Source organism: Aspergillus ochraceoroseus (assembly GCF_002846915.1).
Source record: "Aspergillus ochraceoroseus IBT 24754 chromosome Unknown P175scaffold_6, whole genome shotgun sequence".
NCBI classification, from domain to species: domain Eukaryota; kingdom Fungi; phylum Ascomycota; class Eurotiomycetes; order Eurotiales; family Aspergillaceae; genus Aspergillus; species Aspergillus ochraceoroseus.
Genome location: NW_024468481.1, coordinates 625,492 through 642,259, shown reverse-complemented (window position 1 = coordinate 642,259; position 16,768 = coordinate 625,492). Strand labels below are relative to the sequence as shown.

Genomic DNA, 16,768 nt, shown 5'->3' with positions numbered 1-16,768 from the left:
TCGGCCGGAGATAGGGCGGGAAAAAAATATATATATTATATTATATACTGACATAAAATTATCTGGACCTCTTTTTCTATACTTTCTCTGTCCCAAACCAAATTAAACAAGAAACACACGCTACCTAGAGAAAAGAGCCGGCAATTCTATAAGATCAACTTGCGCAATAATGTCTCGCCCCGAAGATGTCCTGTGAGTTCCTCCTGCGCTCTCGCAATAATCCCGCACCGCTCGCACACTAACACTGTTGCTGAAGACCACCGGACCTCTTCTACGACGATAATGAGTCTCGGAAATATACAACGTCATCGCGTATCCGGAACATTCAAGCCGACATGACCCATCGAGCCCTCGAGCTCCTCGATCTCAAATCCCCCTCCTTCATCCTCGATATCGGCTGCGGATCTGGACTGTCCGGCGAAATTTTGTCCCAAGAACCTCCCGAGCAAGGCGGCCCTCACACCTGGATCGGCATGGATATCTCGCCGAGCATGCTGGATGTTGCGCTGCAGCGCGGGGTTGACGGGGACCTTTTTCTCGCTGATATAGGCCAAGGTGTGCCGTTTCGACCCGGATCGTTTGATGCCGCAATCAGCATCAGTGCAATCCAGTGGCTCTGCAATGCGGAGACAAGCGACGTGAGTCCCGAGGGCCGTTTGCGGAGATTTTTCGAGGGCCTTTATGCTAGTCTTCGACGGGGCGGGCGTGCTGTTTGTCAGTTCTATCCGAAGAATGATGCCCAGCGTACAATGATCAGCGGGGCCGCTGTCAAGGCTGGATTCGGAGCGGGTATCTTAGAAGATGATCCGGGTACCAAGAACAGCAAGCTCTATCTTGTTTTGACGGTTGGAGGAGGTGGTCTGCAGGGTGATATTACGGGGGTTGTGGATGGCATGGACGATGTGGACATTCTCGATGCAAGAAGACGGGCTATGGAACGCGGCAAGGCGCCGGTTTCGAAAAAGGGCGATAAGGCTTGGATCCTGCGCAAGAAAGAGCAAATGACTAAAAAGGGCAAAGTCGTCAAGGCGAACTCGAAATACACCGGCCGCAAAAGACGCCCGGCATTCTAAAAACCAAGGGAAGAAGAAGAAGAAAAGAAAAAAAAATCCAAGTTCTCATCTACCAACTCCTGCCAGCGCTCTTGGGCGACAATACGGTCTGTTTTGTCCCAACTACAGGCTCCAAGCTGGCTCCGTAAGGAGAACAGTCGGCTGGCGGGATTGCAACGCCTCTTCTTTCAGGGGTGGTATTACCAAAAATCACTTCCTTTCCAGAGAAATTCTTCACGGTTACCTGTCTCAGGAGTTAGGGCGTTGGAACCCCGGGGGAAATCACAATTACAACGGACGAACGGGTGCGAAAGATGCTGATGTGAAAAGGCTCCCACGCGTTGGACATACGGCTCAGGGGCTCTACACCGGGATTGCAAAGAAAATGGTTCTTTATGATGATATATTTAAACGATACCTATTTATGGCGCATTGACATGCTTCTATTCCAAAACACATGTATATAGTTTTACACATTCTAGTCCACCGATTTGTCTATCACTCTCGACAGCGCAGGACGCCTCTCGTGTCATTTGGGGTAGAAGTAATACAGAACATGGGTAACAACAAAATTCACAAAAAGCCAAGATGATGATCTACAACATCACCTACGGACTATACAAACCTCTCATCATCAGCCCGAGATCGGATTCCATCACCAGCCTCGTCAGAAAACGAAATTTATAGAGCAGCCTCCATCTTGTCGAGGACAGCCCGGGTGAACTCGTGGGTAGTGGCCACTCCGCCCATGTCACGGGTCCTTATTTGACTTCAAGAGAAATAAATGTTAGCGCCATGATCTAACCAACAGGCCCAAGGTCACTTACCCTTCACCAATAACATCATAAACAGCCTTGGAGATGCGGTTGGCATGGTCATCCAGGCCAAGGTGGCGGAGAAGCATGGATCCAGAGAGAATCATGGCGCTGGGGTTGGCCTGGTCCTTTCCTTTGATATCAAGTCCAACGTGACGGCAGCCAGGCTCGAACACGGCGACGTCGCGTCCCATGTTGCAGCCAGGAACGACGCCAGGTCCACCAACAAGGGCAGCGCCAATGTTGGAGAGAATGCCACCGTACAGGTTGGGCATGACCATCACGTCAAACTGCTGGGGGCGGGAGACAGCCTGCATGGAGGCGTTGTCGACAATCATGTCGTTGACCTCGAGAGTAGGGTAGTTCTCGGCGGTCTTGTGGAAGGTGCTGCGGAACAGACCATCGGCAAGCTTCATGATGTTGGCCTTGTGAATGCAGGTAACCTTCTTGCGGTTGTTGGCGAGGGCAAAGCTGAAAGCGAACTTGGCAATGCGCTCGGACTTGGCGCGGGTGATGATCTTGAGCGACTCAACAACACCCTGGACGGACTGGTGCTCCAGGCCAGAGTATTCACCCTCGGTATTCTCACGGATGATGCACAGGTCGACATTCTCGTGGCGGGTCTTGTAGCCAGGAATATTCTTAATGAGGACAACAGAGGCGAAGATATCGAGCTCCTGTCGGAGAGCCACGTTGAAGGACTGGTGGCCGGAGCGCTCAACGGGGGTGAAGAGAATACCCTTGAGGCCGAGCTTGTTGCGACGCAGGGAGGCAATCGATTCCTTGAAGAGCTCTTCAGAGTGCTTGTTACCGGTGTCCACACCGCTCACATCTACCTGTTCCCACTCAATGGGCACATTGTCGGCCTTGAAGATGGTCTTCACGGACTCAGCAACCTCAGCACCAATTCCATCACCTGTTGAAACCAATTATTAGAAACTGAATAGCTTTGATCAGGCGCTAGGACCAAAGCCGTGCGCGCTGTGGGGAGTTGAGTTTTTTTTTTTTTGGGGGGGGGGGGGTGGGGAGGGTTTCCCAATTCGACCGTACCTGGAATGAGCGTCACAGTGTATTTACCACCATACTTAGTGGGCTTGAAAATGTCCTGCTGAACGGTTGCAAATGCTAGAAAACGGGAGTCAATCAGAAAATCCTCTCCAAGTAGGTGTATAACAGAGCCAACTCACTTCTGGCGGGGATGGAGGAACGGAGAGGAGTCTGGACGGCAGCGCGTCGGAAGAGCGACTAAAACGGAAAAGAAGGGGTTAGAAGAAAGAAAACCAAAATCGGCGAACAAGAATATTCAAGTGAGATTGAAGTGTAAAGGGTTGTGCGACAGTGATGTCCGGGTGAAAGGATACAACAGAGCGATAAGAAAAGAAGGAAAAAGATAGAAAAACTGATTTGGGGGGGGGGACTGGAAAAAATCCAGGGACATACCTGAGCGGGCTGTACTGTCCTCGGGGAGAACATCTTGACAGAACAAAGAAAAGGGTGTAATTGAAGCTATAGAGAGGGAGAGGGAGAGGGGAGAGTTGGAGGGAAAGAGGAAAAAGAGAGGAGGAGTTGAGGTTCGGTGAAAGGAAAGACACCGGAAAAAAGGGCGGATGGTCTCGGCATGGAATTGATGGACTTTCAAGGGCAAATAATATCTCACGGCCCGATCTTATCTAAGGATTTTCACTACTACTAACTACTACTACAGAGTACTAACTACTAACTACTAACTACTATCATGCATATGTATTCCTTTGGTGGCTGTTCTGACCTTGCCTATCCTGTATATCAATCAGAAACAGTCAGTCAGTCCTTTCTTTGTTTCCCAGACAGACCTTATTCAGTTTACTACTTATTGAGAACAGCTCTATTGATGCCCTCCAAGAAACTCTCTGTCTATTGAGATATGAATTCGGCAGCTTTTCAATTGCTGTCCTTTGATCTACTTACTCTCAGTCTCCACTTTGGCCGGTCACTCGGTCTTTCGAGAGCCATGTCGAGTATTCACCTGCCCATCTATCGGATATTCTACCTCCAATTGAGGCATCTTGAATGGCGCTTTATTGAATCTTGTGCTTCGAATTCCCTCAATCAGAATCAGCTATTCTGGATAGGACTCTATTTCTCTTTATCTCCGTTGGACTTGGGGGCTTCTTGACATGAAGTTGGTGCTGCGTGTTTCTTTGAACGAAGTATCCTGCCTTCCTGAACCCGCATGTCGACAGACATCTATATAACCTTCATCAAGTCCTCTCACTCTCCGCATTGCTGAAATCAAGATTCCCAGAAATCTCATCGTCCCAACTTACTGGAAATACCCGAATACCTTTTTTTTTTTAGGAAACTTGTTTCTCTTTCTCTCCACTCACCCTACCATCATGAAGCTCCTTACTCTGTGCCTCACTGCCCTCGCTGCCACTTCTGTGCAGGCCGCAACTTTGCAAAGGTGGTGCGCTTTTCCTGGCCAGGGCTGTGCCACTCTGAAGATCGCAGCCGATTCCAGCCACGAGGTGAAGCGCTCCGCCGACGCCCTGGCAGAATCCATGGCGAAGATTACCCTGGACCGATGGTGCCACTTCCCTGGCCAGGGCTGCGTCAAGGTCAAGCGGGCTATGGAGGTCGCGGATGAGGTGAAGCGCTCCACCGATGCCCTGGCTGCCGCAATGGCTGCGCTTGATGAAGTCGACGAGGAGTAGATATGGTTCGCAGCCCTCCCCTTTCCCCCTTTGATTTTCCGCCCGTTTTTTTCTATGCGATTCATTTACTTACAATCCAGCTAGGACTCCTCCCGTTTCTCCAAGTGCCGTATCTCTGGCATCATCGCCAATATCTTAACCGGGCGTTTACTGGATGAACAAGATTTTTGGCCAAATGAATTTTCTTCCCGCAACACTCTCTTCGCCCGGTACAGCACTTGTTGGCTTACCTATTGAGGGTTTGCCTTTTTATTTACGATGTCTTATCTGCCTGTCTTTTTTCTTCCTTTCTTTCTTTCCTTTTTTTTTTTTGTTACTCCCTGGGTTGAGCCTGTGCAGGGAATGCACATCGAGGACAGAGGCTGGGGGATTTTTTTTTAATCTAAAAAACCAAGGTACCAAGGTACGGCAGGGTTTTAATTTTTTTTTTTTTTTTCACGAGGTAATCCTACATTTTTTTTTTTTTGAATATATACCCATATATATTCGGAAATGATGCTGGATTGCAGTTCTTACGCCTTTACGCTCGTTTCTAGTTGTTATTTCCATCTTTTGTCTTGAGGGCCCCCTTGTCCCCCCCGGCTTTAGCTTCTCCAATCAAACAATAGGTAGCTAATATAGTTACGTGGGGCCTCGGCATAGAGACCTACTACCACCTAGGTGCTTTTAACATATCAAATGCCCCGGTACGGTACACGGGATAGTTTATCAGTCATTACAGATAGTAATCAACTTTTCTTAAGTCATCTTAGTGACACCGTATGAAATTCATGTCACGTATCAACGAGTCGGAGACTTTCAATACATATGCCATTGTTTTGTCCTGACATATACAGCAGCAATGCTAAACGAACCGGGAAAAACAACACCCAAACACCAATGTCGCAATTATTCAGCTAGGAAGTTGTTCTCCCGCATGAGTACGTAGAAAGAGAGAGAGAGGAGATATATATATAAAAAAAAAAATGTACACATCGCTTCATGGCATGTCACATCACATAAACAGGCTAAGGGATTCAAGTCTAGTATTCCATGGAGCCTGCCTGCGTACGCTCCCACCAGCGCTGCCCTGGAGTCTGGTAAATGGGGTCGTTGGAAAGTCTGTACGGGAATCCAGTGCTAGGTTCCGTGGCTAACGGTGCAGCCTTGTGCGCTGCGGACTCCTGACCCCCTAGCCCGTACCCGCTAATCATGTAGGGCTCGGCATACCCCTGGGCCTCATCGTCGCCATCACGCCCATCTCTCTCCGGAACCATCGAGTCGTGCATATGCATATCGAAGGCTCCCGCTGAGGGAAAGTGGCTTGATGAAGGCAGACTCTGCGCGTTCCGGCTGGGTTGTGGGCATATCTGCCAAATCTGGATTAATCGCGACTGCTGCTCTGGCATTGCATTTGCAAAGAGTTCCAGTTGCCCTGGAGTAAGTGAGGATGGCTCGATGCCATTGTGGCCGAGGATCCGGTTGACCCAGTTCGCCGTGGCATTGTATCGCGGGGTTGCGGTACTCTGTGGTGGGGGCTGTGGTGCGGTAGGAGGCTGTACTAGATGCGAGGAATGGTGATAGTGCTGTGTGATACTGTATGTGATCTTGGGAGGAGCAGAGACATGGACTTCTTCTTCTTTTTCTTGCTGCTGCTGTTGTTGTTGTTGTTGTTGAGGGGATGGCGAAGCTTCCATGTTCATTTGTCTGTTGAAAAGCGCCACCAGGTCGTCTTGTAGTTTCAGATTGCCTTCAGACGCCGATAAACCGCACTGCAAGAAACCAAACACCCCCCCCGGGTCAGTATTCCGGTAAGAACTATGGAACAGAGACTTCTTCTACCTGACGACAATGAGGATTTTCAACAAAATCGGCCAAAACCTCAGCGATATCGGTCACATGTCCACAAAAGGGGCAACTGTGCAGAATGGATGAAGACATTGTTTTTCTGGGTTTGACGATGGCCTGCGGAGAGAAGGACGAGGGGATCAGATTAAATTTGAATCTATTCTCTGTAAATCCTAGTGTTCATTCATTAAATTAAATCATAGTATCTAACCACCTGGCAACAACGGACGATTGGAAATCAAAAGGAGAAATGCGGGGGAGGGATATCAGTAATCGAGAGAAAGGACCTGGGATCTTGGTAACGTTTAATTTGACAGCCAGTGATTCATACTATATTTAAAGTACAAAAGAAAAGGAAAAGGTGGGATGTGGTCGATGCCCAACCCTTGGGCATATGATGGGAAGAGGCAAAATGGCAACCTGCCGACCCAATGATGCGGATGATCGAAAATCAGGTACGGAGAGGGACGTTGGAATTTCAAGATCTCGCCCTGCGAGTATTTGCCGTGATTGGAACAACTGAGATGAGTCCTCGTCATCAAGACTGGGTCTATTTATGATGTTCCCTGGTCAATGGGAAAACACATTGACGGTATATATATATGGTCATGTGACCGTTCCAGGCAGAACGTGACGCGCCTACACTGGGAACCTACGGCGGACCTTAGTAACGACTGAAGCTAGCTCAAGGAACAGTATCTTGGAAAGCTCCCCCCCCCCCCCCTTCAAGCCTGTCGCTATTCCTCATTTCCTTTCCATTCTCTGTTCATAAATCATTCGCGGCTATTCCTCCATATCCCTAAATAGGCCCTACCTTTCGCCATGGTTTGTTTGCCAACTTCCCCCGTATGCTGATTGTCCCTGCTAAGCCAACATTGTCGTAATTCTAGACGTCCATCGGCACGGGTTACGATCTCTCTAACTCCGTATTCTCACCAGACGGCCGCAATTTCCAGGTAATTTTCGTCCGTTCTCTTCATGGCCTCCGAATCAAGCTGCTGATGATCACTTGATAGGTCGAATATGCGGTCAAGGCTGTCGAGAATGGTGGAACAGCTATCGGTATTAGGTGCAAGGACGGCGTTGTTCTAGCTGTCGAGAAGATTATTACCAGCAAACTCCTGAAGGCCGGCGCGAATAAGAGGATAGCTACCGTGGATCGCCATGTTGGCATCGTAAGGCCACCACCCACCCCATTTATATCTCTTAGAATACGAGATACGAGACACCCTCGTGGAATGTTGTGTGATCTTATGCTAATGTCAACCTTTATTCTCTTCCAATAGGTCTCCGCTGGATTAACCCCTGATGGCCGACACTTCGTTTCCCGTGCTCGAGATGAGGCATCCTCGTGGCGAGGTGTATACAAGGGGCCGATCCCCGTTTCCGCTCTCGCAAACCGCCTTGGTAGCTATGTACAAGCCTACACACTCTATTCTAGCGTCCGACCTTTCGGCGTGACCTCTATTGTTGGAGGCTGGGATTCTGAAGCTGAGCTTGCCGTCGACGGCCAAGTAGGAAGTGGCCCCAAGTCGGGTTCTGGTGGGAAGGTCGAGGGCGCCAAGTCTGGAGGGCCAGGCTTGTACATGATTGAGCCAAGCGGTCTATATTGGGTATAGTCTCCATAACATTATGTACAACCCCGATTGTGAGTCGATGCTGATCGTTTTCAAGGGATACTATGGCGCTGCTACCGGCAAGGGAAGACAAGCCGCCAAGGCTGAGCTTGAAAAGCTAGACCTGAGCTCCGAGAAGCTCAGTCTTCTCGATGCCGTGAAGGAGGCTGCTCGCATCATCTATGTCGCTCACGAAGACAGCAAGGACAAAGACTTTGAGCTGGAAATGTCATGGATTAGTTCACTAGACGGCCCAACGAAAGGCAGGCACGAGGAGGTACCGAAGGAGCTCCTGGAAGAGGCAGAGCGAGCCGCCAAGCGAGCCTTGGAAGGAGAGGATGAGGACGAGGAAGAGGGGGCGAAAGCCAATGAGGGCGAGCGAATGGAAGAGTAAAGCTAGGTAGCAAACCAAACCGGTCACGAATAACAACTATGGCACGTTAAACAAAGAGAGAAAGTTTTCATTTTGCCTCCTTTATTTCTTTTAATCCAACTTTAATAGACACCAGACCAAAAAGAGCACATTCCTTATAGTTATTTATGCCCCCCCCGCCCCCAAAATCTTTCATCGGCCCCCCCCCCCATGTCCTAGACAAGATCACCCTTAAACCACCACACCCCCAGCCCAATCCCTCCTCTTGCATCCCAGCTCAACCGCGGCACTACCCCAGTCCTCTCCATGGTTATGCATCTTAGTACCCTGGCCCGCTCTCTCCAACCCCTGCTCTTCAGTCAAGACAGTAAGCACCCCGAAAATAACAGGCACGCCGGAATCCAACTGAATCCGCATCAATCCATGCGTCACCGCATCGGCAATGTACTCGAAGTGCATCGTTTCGCCCTTGATCAGAACGCCGATGGCGATGAGAGCATCAAAGGGTTTCGCGGCGGAGGACGAGGGGGAGGAAGGTGCCTTGCTGAGGTCTGCCGTCGAGGAAGAGAGCAGATCTGTTGCGCTGATGCCTTCACCTGCGGACCCTGCTTTGGCGGCTTGCAGCTGCGATGCTGAGTAGATCCTACCGGGTGCGAAACGGGAAATTGTCAGACAGGGGAAATTGAACAAGGGAGAGAGGCTAGGAATAAATCCATCCCCAATCTCGAGTGTTGCTGCCAGTAGAAAGGGAGGGTAGGGTAGCGTACCGTTGCACTGCATATGGTAGCTCGTAGCTTCCTGGGACTGTATGAACTGTGATGTGATCCTCAGCCACACCAGCCGCCAGGAGGCTTTTCTTAGCACCTTCTACTAAAGGCCCGATAATTTGCATGTTCCACCTGGCGTGGACAATTCCAATCCGGAGTCCAGTCCCTACATACCATTAGTGATAGCCGATAGCGCTGAGGAGGGGTAAAACCCACCATCGAAGGTCTGGGGAGCTCCGGGGCCTTTAATGGATGTCATCGCGATAGTTGTATATAAGAGATATGCTAAGGGGGTTGACAGGCAAAGTATTGTAAGTTCGAATGATATATAATAGGGTCAATCACTTCGTGCGAGCAGCAGCTTGTGATAACTCGCCAGACTGCGGTCCCATTTCTTCGGAGTTCCAAGACTGTGGGGAATGTTCTGCCCCCGCGCTAGTCATTACCGGCAGCAAGAAACGGAACCATCCGAACTTCTTTAGAACAATCTACTTTCTCACCCCAAAGGGCAAAATCCATGCTAGTATTATGGGGGTGATAAAGATGAAATGTCACTTGTTTGCTATTATGAAATCTTGCTAGCCACACGGAATGTAGTTTAAAGGGGGGGGGGGGGGGAAGGACAGGAGTTAAAAAAGATATCTGAAGACAGCAGCGCCGATAAGATTTGAACTCTTCCAGAGATCAAACCACTAACATAGAGAGTTCAATGTAAAAACGAAAAAAAAAAAAAGCAATAACACCGCCAAATTCCTGTATCATCAAGCCCGCTAAACTTTATGCTCTCGCTTAGATTATCGCAACAATTTACTCGACAGTCACAGACTTAGCGAGGTTGCGGGGGAAATCAACATTCAGGCCTTCACCTACAGCAAGCCAGTAGGAGATCAACTGCAGGGGAATAACATTAAGAAGACCTTGAAGGCAATCAACGGTCTTTGGTACTTCAATCTTCTCAGTTTGAGAAGAAGAGAATTCTGGATCATCGGAGTTGCAAATCACGATAGGGCGACCACCTCGAGCGATGACTATCAACAAGTTAGACATGATGCGAGCACAGTATTAAAAAGAATATTGATCTTAAAACTCACCCTGCTGGTAGGCATTCAGAGACTTGGTGAAGATTCCATCCCTGGTCAGTATCATGATGATGGGCAGGTTCTCATCAACAAGAGCAAGAACGCCGTGCTTCAATTCACCAGACATAACGGCTTCACAGTGAAGATAAGAAATTTCTTTGATTTTGAGGGCACCTGTTCGTCAAATTAGCACACTGTATTTGCTCTTTGGGGAAACACGCCTTCCACCGACCTTCGAGAGCAGTAGGGAATTGGCCACCTCTGCCCAACAGAAGCAAGCTCTTCTGGTCCTTGAAAAAGCTGGCGCACATTTCCTTGATGGGTTCATTGAGTTTCAGAATTTCTCTGAATTGATCAGAGATCTTGGACAGGCCCTCCATGATCTCCTCACGTCGCTTTTGTTTGGACGCCCTATCTTCACTAAGAGAAAGGGCGAACATGACCATGGCAACAAACTGGGAGGTGTACGCCTTGGTCGAGGCGACACCGATTTCAGGACCGGCATTAATATGGACACCGCAGTGGGTAAGCAGAGAAATAGAAGAACCAACAACATTGACGATTCCAACGGTCAAGGCTCCACGTTCGAGACAGTATCGAAGGGCCATGAGAGAATCAGCAGTCTCACCAGACTGGGAGACGAAGACACAAGTGTCATCGCGGAAGACAGGGGCCTGTCTGTCTAAAAAGTCGGACGCAAGCTCAACTGCGATGGGGATCTCAGTGAGTTCCTCAAACACGCCTCGTACAGCCATGCAGGAGTGGTAACTGGTACCGCAGGCAATGAAAATGATTCTCCTGCAGCGACGGATAGTGGAGATGTACTGTCGGAGTCCACCGAGGGTGACTTGCTTGTTCACAACATCCAGGCGACCTCTCATGGTGTTTACCACGGATTCGGGCTGCTCAAAAATTTCCTTCTGCATGAAGTGGTCGAATTTGCCCTTCATGATTTCCTGCAATTCAAGCTCGATGGTCTGAATAGCACGGACGTTGGAGGTGCCGTCGTCCTTGGTCAATCGATGGATGTTAAGCTGACCCTCATGAATATGAGCAATATCGTCATCCTCCAGGTACAGGACCTTCTTGGTGTGCTCAACAATGGCGGAAGGATCAGAAGACAAGAAGAATTCTGCAGGCTGGGGAATGCCATCATCCGAGAGGAAGGCACGAGACTGCGAACGGTGGAGTAGCGACTTGTCAGGAGGAGCGAGGAGTCCGGTCGCTGACTTCTTGATGGCAACATTCTGGGAAGCCTTCTCGGCGGGAAGGGCGATGTCCTCAGAGTATTCCACATCCACGAAGTCCACCTTCATCTTCTTCGATGTTCTCACACCGACGACAAGTGGAGATCCCTTACGAGCAGCAATAACCTCATGAGGATAGTGCACGGATTTCATCAGAAGACCAAAAGCACCTGCGAGCTCTTTCACAACAGCTTTGGCGAGCACTGTGAAGTCAATGTCTGGCTGCTGGTCGTAGAGATACTTGGCAAGCTTCGCGATACATTCAGTATCTGTCTCAGTCTCAAACCGGAATCCCTTGCTTTCCAAGAGAGCCTTCAACTCTTTATAGTTGGTAATAATACCATTGTGAACAACGGAGAACTCCCAATTTGGGTCGGACCTACAGGAAGCCAAGATTGTCAGTTATACTTATCCCGGAGATGATTTTGAATGTGAGGCAATTATCTTACCTGTGGGGGTGGCAGTTCTGGCGAGATGGAGTTCCATGGGTAGCCCAGCGTGTGTGGGCGATACCGGCATGAGATTCAAAGGTTTTGGTCAGATCAGGTTTTGATTCCTCGATGAGCTCTTTCAACTTGGCAACCTTTCCGACTTCTTTGAAAGCACACACTTCATTCTTCTTGTCGCCATCGACGGCAAGGCCAGCGGAGTCGTATCCTCGGTATTCAAGCCTCGAAAGCCCTGGAATTGAACATCAGCATAAGCACGGTAAGAGCGTTGAGAAATGCAATGGCGGAAACATCGGAATTGGCATGGGAATTGGAGAATACACACCATTGAGCAAGGTGTCAAGGATGTACTTGCGGTCCTTCTCGACGAGGTAATTAATGTAACCGAAGATACCACTGAAGACAAGTCAGCGATACACGTAGCAAGTAGACAGCACTGTAGGTAAGACGGACCACATGGTTGATGACTTAAAACGGAAGATGAGGTTAGCAAGGGAAGACAGATAGGGATGGATGTTCGATCGGATGGTCGAGGTCCAGAAGATGCGAAATTCCTAGGTTCCTAAAAGGCCATGACCATGGTTAGCAAAAGAACGGTGAAGAGGGAGGGAGGGGTAAAAGAGGTGGTAAGTAACAGATCGAGCATACAAATTCAGGTACACAGCAAGAAAGAGGATTGGAATTGGACGGGGGAAGGCGAGGATAGATGGAGTAGAGATGAAGATTAATAGAGGAGGGGAGAGACCAAGAGATGGGAAAGAGAAGAAGAGAGAAGTGATTAATGTGATTCAAGGATCAACAAAAGGGCGCTGCTGGAAGGAGGGGGAAGAGCTGTTATGAAGGTTTTATGTTGTGAGATTGGTCCACCTTGGCCTTCTAACCAGGGAAACTGCCTTGCACTTGCCCACAGCCCACACGGACTTTCATCCCAGACTAGTGGCCAATAAACCCCTTCTGGAGTCTGCGCCTCACACAACCAGACGATAGGTATGTCTCACCTACTCCTGGGAACTTCAAAATCATATTTAGCAGTGTTATTATTCCCAGAGTATCAGTAATATTATAATAATAATAATAATAATCAATCCTCTTCGTATCAGTCTACCCCCACTACGATTATTATTATTAGTAGTAATTAAAAAAAAAAAAAAAAAAAAAAGGTGAAGAGTACCTGGGTTTTCTGTTGGAGCGACCTCTGGTTACCATTTTTCTAAGAATAAACAAGCCCAAGATTGTATCAAAAGGTAAGATCTCCACTTCCTTTCCCATAAAAATCCTTGGGTTGGTTCTTTACCATTCTTCGGCAAACCCCCTTTTCAAAGATCATTCCCAAAGTCCCGTAAGTTGTAAATTCGTCCCAGTAGTACCTAGGTATGACAGAGTTAAGAGGAACACATTGATTGGGTCCCTCATTTCATTTCCTCTTATGTGTCATCTTTCGTCATCGATCAGGTACCATTCCCAGGAAAATCTGAAACGGTCGAAACCAAGTAACTCCATTGTTAGCATGGGCTTCTTTCCGGAAATCTGAGGAGGAAGAAGCCATTTTCATCATCTTTCCGCTTACTGATCTCCAATACTTCACTAAGTAGGTACAATATTACGTCTATTGTAGGATATAGTACTTGGTACTAATAAGTGGCACACAGAAAGACACCACCCAGACTGGACCTGGAATGTTTGGGATTGAACACCATGTTTACCTTGTTTACCTACAGAGTATGCAGTAGATTAAAAAACAAACAGCTTATGTGAAAAAGGAGATACCTACGTAGTTGGTTGTTGATCCCAGTATGCAATACTTCGCACCTCCTGGTAGGGACTAACTCTCTACTATCATTCCCCAGTACTCTGTGCCAGTTAAATAATGTTCTATGCATATAGATAGAGTATTTAAAAAGAAGAGTTGTTATACATGAAAGCTAAACCTTGATAAGTTGACCTAGGTTTGTGAGGTTACTATTTTTGTCCCTGTTTCTCCAGAAACCGTGGCGTTATATCTTCCTAGGAATATTTTTGTCCGCAGATACGGAGTACTCACTAGTGTATCTACTAAGGTAGGGGGATCAGTGGTAGTTTATTCTTAGCCTTCCCATTTTTAGCCGTCGCAACTGCCTCTTACGCGGTTATTATTATTATTAGACAGAGGCGACAAAAATGGAGCAGTATACGTGATTTTTTTTTACCTCAGATCTCTTCTTGGAGAATGATAATCCCGGCACTAGGAAATACCATTTAAGAACGCCACTACTCACCTGTACTGCCTCACTATGCGAATGATTTTTCTGCATCCAAGCCCGTCATTATTATGTAGGGTATTACAGTATACCATCAACTTAAAAGCATATCAACCAGAGGAGTCCTTCGTCCTTAGACTCGATAGACCTAGAAAGAGCCCCTATAACAGTAATCCGTGAGAACCCAGAACAGAAGGTGTAAAATTTCAGTAAATATGCAGCCACGGCCCTTTTTAAGGCTGAAGAATGATACTACTACTACCGCCACCATCACCACCATTAAGCTCAATCTTATGGCATGATAGTGGATGAGAGATGCGCCCCATTTTCCATGCAATATCTGGCAGAAGCCCTGACATTAGTTTGGTGAAGTACTATCTAACTACGGAGTACGGTAAATTAAATCACTCCAACACGGCTTATGCCCGCTCTTAAAATCTACACTGTAGACACCATCACATTATCGCCTGGATCGTCATCACCAGCGACAGCCTGTGAATCTAATCTATATTGGAAAACAGACAACTATAATAACCCCTACATTCTAACCAGTCTAACAATACAGGTGTAAACCTCGAAGGACCTGTAAATTTCTATTTAGGATTAGCTTTTCCCCTTTCAGGATAGCTGCCTAATACTGTTTGGGGGGGAATGGATTTATGACGTAGTTAATATATGGAATTATGAAATTATGGGATTATGAATGGTCGGATCGGGAAAGGAGCAAGGCGGATAATGAATATTCTGGTTGCTACTATTTGTTTCCTGTTTCTTCCTTTTATCATCTCATCATCTTCTTCTTGATCTGTGGAGGTCGAACAAGTTAGCCATAATCAAGAGATCATATTTTCCTCTCCCATCTCTTTTCTTCGTATCTGACATCGAACCCCTTCAATACGCCGTCATCACGTTTAGGCGGTGAGCGGCGCAGTAGCTTGATTCTACTGGAAGGCAACTTATTCACTTCTCTCTTTTCCTTCTCAGTTCTCACAATCTGCCGCAAAATCTTCTTTCCCTTGTGTCCTCTACCTCAATACACAGGCCGGTGTACAGCAGTCATCAAGTGCAAATATGAGATTCCTTGCGCCTGTCCAGAAGCATTTTTATTATGAAGTGTCAGCAATGTGACCATCTTCTATTAGACCATGAGGATTCTCATCGGAAGTGGTTTCAGCATTCACCGGCAACAGTAAGTATACAATGGAACACGCCAGCAAGCGGAAGACGGTCTTATCCGAACTTTCAAGGGACTCTTATCTCGAGAATCATAAAAATGCCTTTCTACTCGGAGTCTTTTCCTAGCAATGACCCTAGACCCAATTCGCCTTGCTCCTACGACAAAGGTATCCTGGATATAGTGTCGAGGAATTTTTTGCTCCGAAGACTGTAATCCTTATCAATAAGGCTCAGGGTTCATACACGGACTATTGCTTCTGGAACACGATCATCAAAGAGCGAAGGTCTGGTCAAGGCAAAGACATAAAAGATTTGTCTTTTTTGTTCCTACGGAAGCCCTACAACAGGCCTGGAGGTAGACCGCGTGTGGTTTACTCCAGTTACCTTTGGTCCCGCGCAACGTATTATATTATCCCCTCAGCCTGGCGACAATCCTTCAAAGGCCGGCCTAATTTTTACACCAGATGAATTTGCTGAGGCTATATAGCTTCAGGCTTGCTTGTACAACTAACTCTAGTTTAGGAGCATTATCATGACCTTAAGCACCAACTTATTAGGACAACAACAAAAGATCATCTTCTTGATGCTTTGAAGGATAATGCTCAAGTTTTCCATTATCTTGAGGATCAGGCTGTTTTTTTGCTCATTTCCTGCTAGAAAGGACTTGACGCCTGAAGCTGCCGGGATATTGAGCAGGATTTTCGAGGAGGGAAGTATACAAATATAGTAGTAATAATAATCTATAAGTTATTTAATCAACAGGCAGGCCGAGGAGTACCAATCTGCAGTCAATAATCTAGAACCAGTGATGGTCATGTTGACTTTTATATTCCAGAGAAGAAGTGGGCGATTAAATTGCCTAGGGATCACATATCTCTCAGTTCAAGGAGGGAGGGAAGTAACTATCATTCCTGGTTAAAGGAAAATATGATTGATGATTGGATTATAATTGACTGTGCGTCCTCTCACTCACTAATTTGTATGTTCTCCTTCATGTAGCTGTTATTTCCACTCATCCTGCTCACAACCTGGTAGAATATTCCGCGCCGTGGACTGCTGTTTTCGCCAATGATTATTCTGAGTTAAAAACATATGATTACCAAAAGAGCCTCTGCAGAATTAAGGTATGCTAATAGCCTGTTCGTGTCCCGCCTGGGCTCCATTGCGATGAGGCGCGAGGCTAATATGAGCGAGTCAGAAACAGAGCAGTTAGCCATTGACGGCCATGGATCTTCTACTGAGAGGCCATATAGGATTGCAAGTCGGAAATTTGGGATCAAGCATTGTAGAACTAGGAGTTGACTTCTTGCTGAAAAGACTTACACTGGCTCTGAACGTTATTGACCTTTTTTTCCCCTCAACAACTTCCAGTATTATGGGTGGGAACTGCAGCTGTTTGTGGCCTTAGTAGCGGTCATTTTCAGCGTTATTCTCACA

General features: G+C 47.4%; 7 protein-coding genes across 7 annotated transcripts; 4 read left to right on the top strand and 3 right to left on the bottom strand.

The window, feature by feature from the left end:
* Positions 1 to 61: 61 nt before the first annotated feature.
* On the top strand, positions 62 to 1,498 carry P175DRAFT_0291663 (18S rRNA methyltransferase BUD23). The gene is made up of 2 exons (XM_040892785.1): positions 62 to 192; positions 257 to 1,498. The coding sequence occupies exons 1-2, from the start codon at positions 170 to 172 to the stop codon at positions 1,071 to 1,073; spliced, it is 840 nt and encodes a 279-aa protein (XP_040750606.1). The 5' UTR covers positions 62 to 169; the 3' UTR covers positions 1,074 to 1,498.
* Positions 1,434 to 3,402, bottom strand: P175DRAFT_0502737 (isocitrate dehydrogenase (NAD(+)) IDH1). The gene is made up of 5 exons (XM_040897456.1): positions 3,308 to 3,402; positions 3,055 to 3,112; positions 2,918 to 2,992; positions 1,880 to 2,783; positions 1,434 to 1,821 (listed from the first exon to the last, which is right to left on the bottom strand). The coding sequence occupies exons 1-5, from the start codon at positions 3,338 to 3,340 to the stop codon at positions 1,734 to 1,736; spliced, it is 1,158 nt and encodes a 385-aa protein (XP_040750605.1). The 5' UTR covers positions 3,341 to 3,402; the 3' UTR covers positions 1,434 to 1,733.
* An 840-nt stretch (positions 3,403 to 4,242) lies between these two features.
* Positions 4,243 to 4,560, top strand: P175DRAFT_0440648 (mating alpha-pheromone PpgA; the record flags this gene model as incomplete). The annotated part of the gene is made up of 1 exon (XM_040894029.1): positions 4,243 to 4,560. One exon carries the CDS (start codon positions 4,243 to 4,245, stop codon positions 4,558 to 4,560), a length of 318 nt encoding a protein of 105 aa, XP_040750604.1.
* A 790-nt stretch (positions 4,561 to 5,350) lies between these two features.
* On the bottom strand, positions 5,351 to 6,485 carry P175DRAFT_0502734 (uncharacterized protein). The gene has a single exon (XM_040897455.1). It carries the CDS (start codon positions 6,234 to 6,236, stop codon positions 5,583 to 5,585), a length of 654 nt encoding a protein of 217 aa, XP_040750603.1. The 5' UTR covers positions 6,237 to 6,485; the 3' UTR covers positions 5,351 to 5,582.
* A 314-nt stretch (positions 6,486 to 6,799) lies between these two features.
* On the top strand, positions 6,800 to 8,420 carry P175DRAFT_0558776 (proteasome core particle subunit alpha 7; the record flags this gene model as incomplete). Its single annotated transcript, XM_040900866.1, has 5 exons — positions 6,800 to 6,842; positions 7,327 to 7,343; positions 7,404 to 7,562; positions 7,674 to 8,000; positions 8,062 to 8,420. The coding sequence occupies 5 exons, from the start codon at positions 6,800 to 6,802 to the stop codon at positions 8,395 to 8,397; spliced, it is 882 nt and encodes a 293-aa protein (XP_040750602.1). The 3' UTR covers positions 8,398 to 8,420.
* A 187-nt stretch (positions 8,421 to 8,607) lies between these two features.
* Positions 8,608 to 12,376, bottom strand: P175DRAFT_0510496 (uncharacterized protein; the record flags this gene model as incomplete). The annotated part of the gene is made up of 9 exons (XM_040898514.1): positions 8,608 to 9,019; positions 9,144 to 9,309; positions 9,834 to 9,835; positions 9,955 to 10,171; positions 10,235 to 10,396; positions 10,455 to 11,848; positions 11,919 to 12,150; positions 12,244 to 12,314; positions 12,372 to 12,376. The coding sequence occupies 9 exons, from the start codon at positions 12,374 to 12,376 to the stop codon at positions 8,608 to 8,610; spliced, it is 2,661 nt and encodes an 886-aa protein (XP_040750601.1).
* A 3,000-nt stretch (positions 12,377 to 15,376) lies between these two features.
* On the top strand, positions 15,377 to 15,736 carry P175DRAFT_0403674 (uncharacterized protein; the record flags this gene model as incomplete). The annotated part of the gene is made up of 2 exons (XM_040893004.1): positions 15,377 to 15,445; positions 15,470 to 15,736. Coding segments are annotated over 2 exons (336 nt in total), but the record flags the coding sequence as incomplete, so codon positions are not given.
* Between the last annotated feature and the right edge of the window lie 1,032 nt (positions 15,737 to 16,768).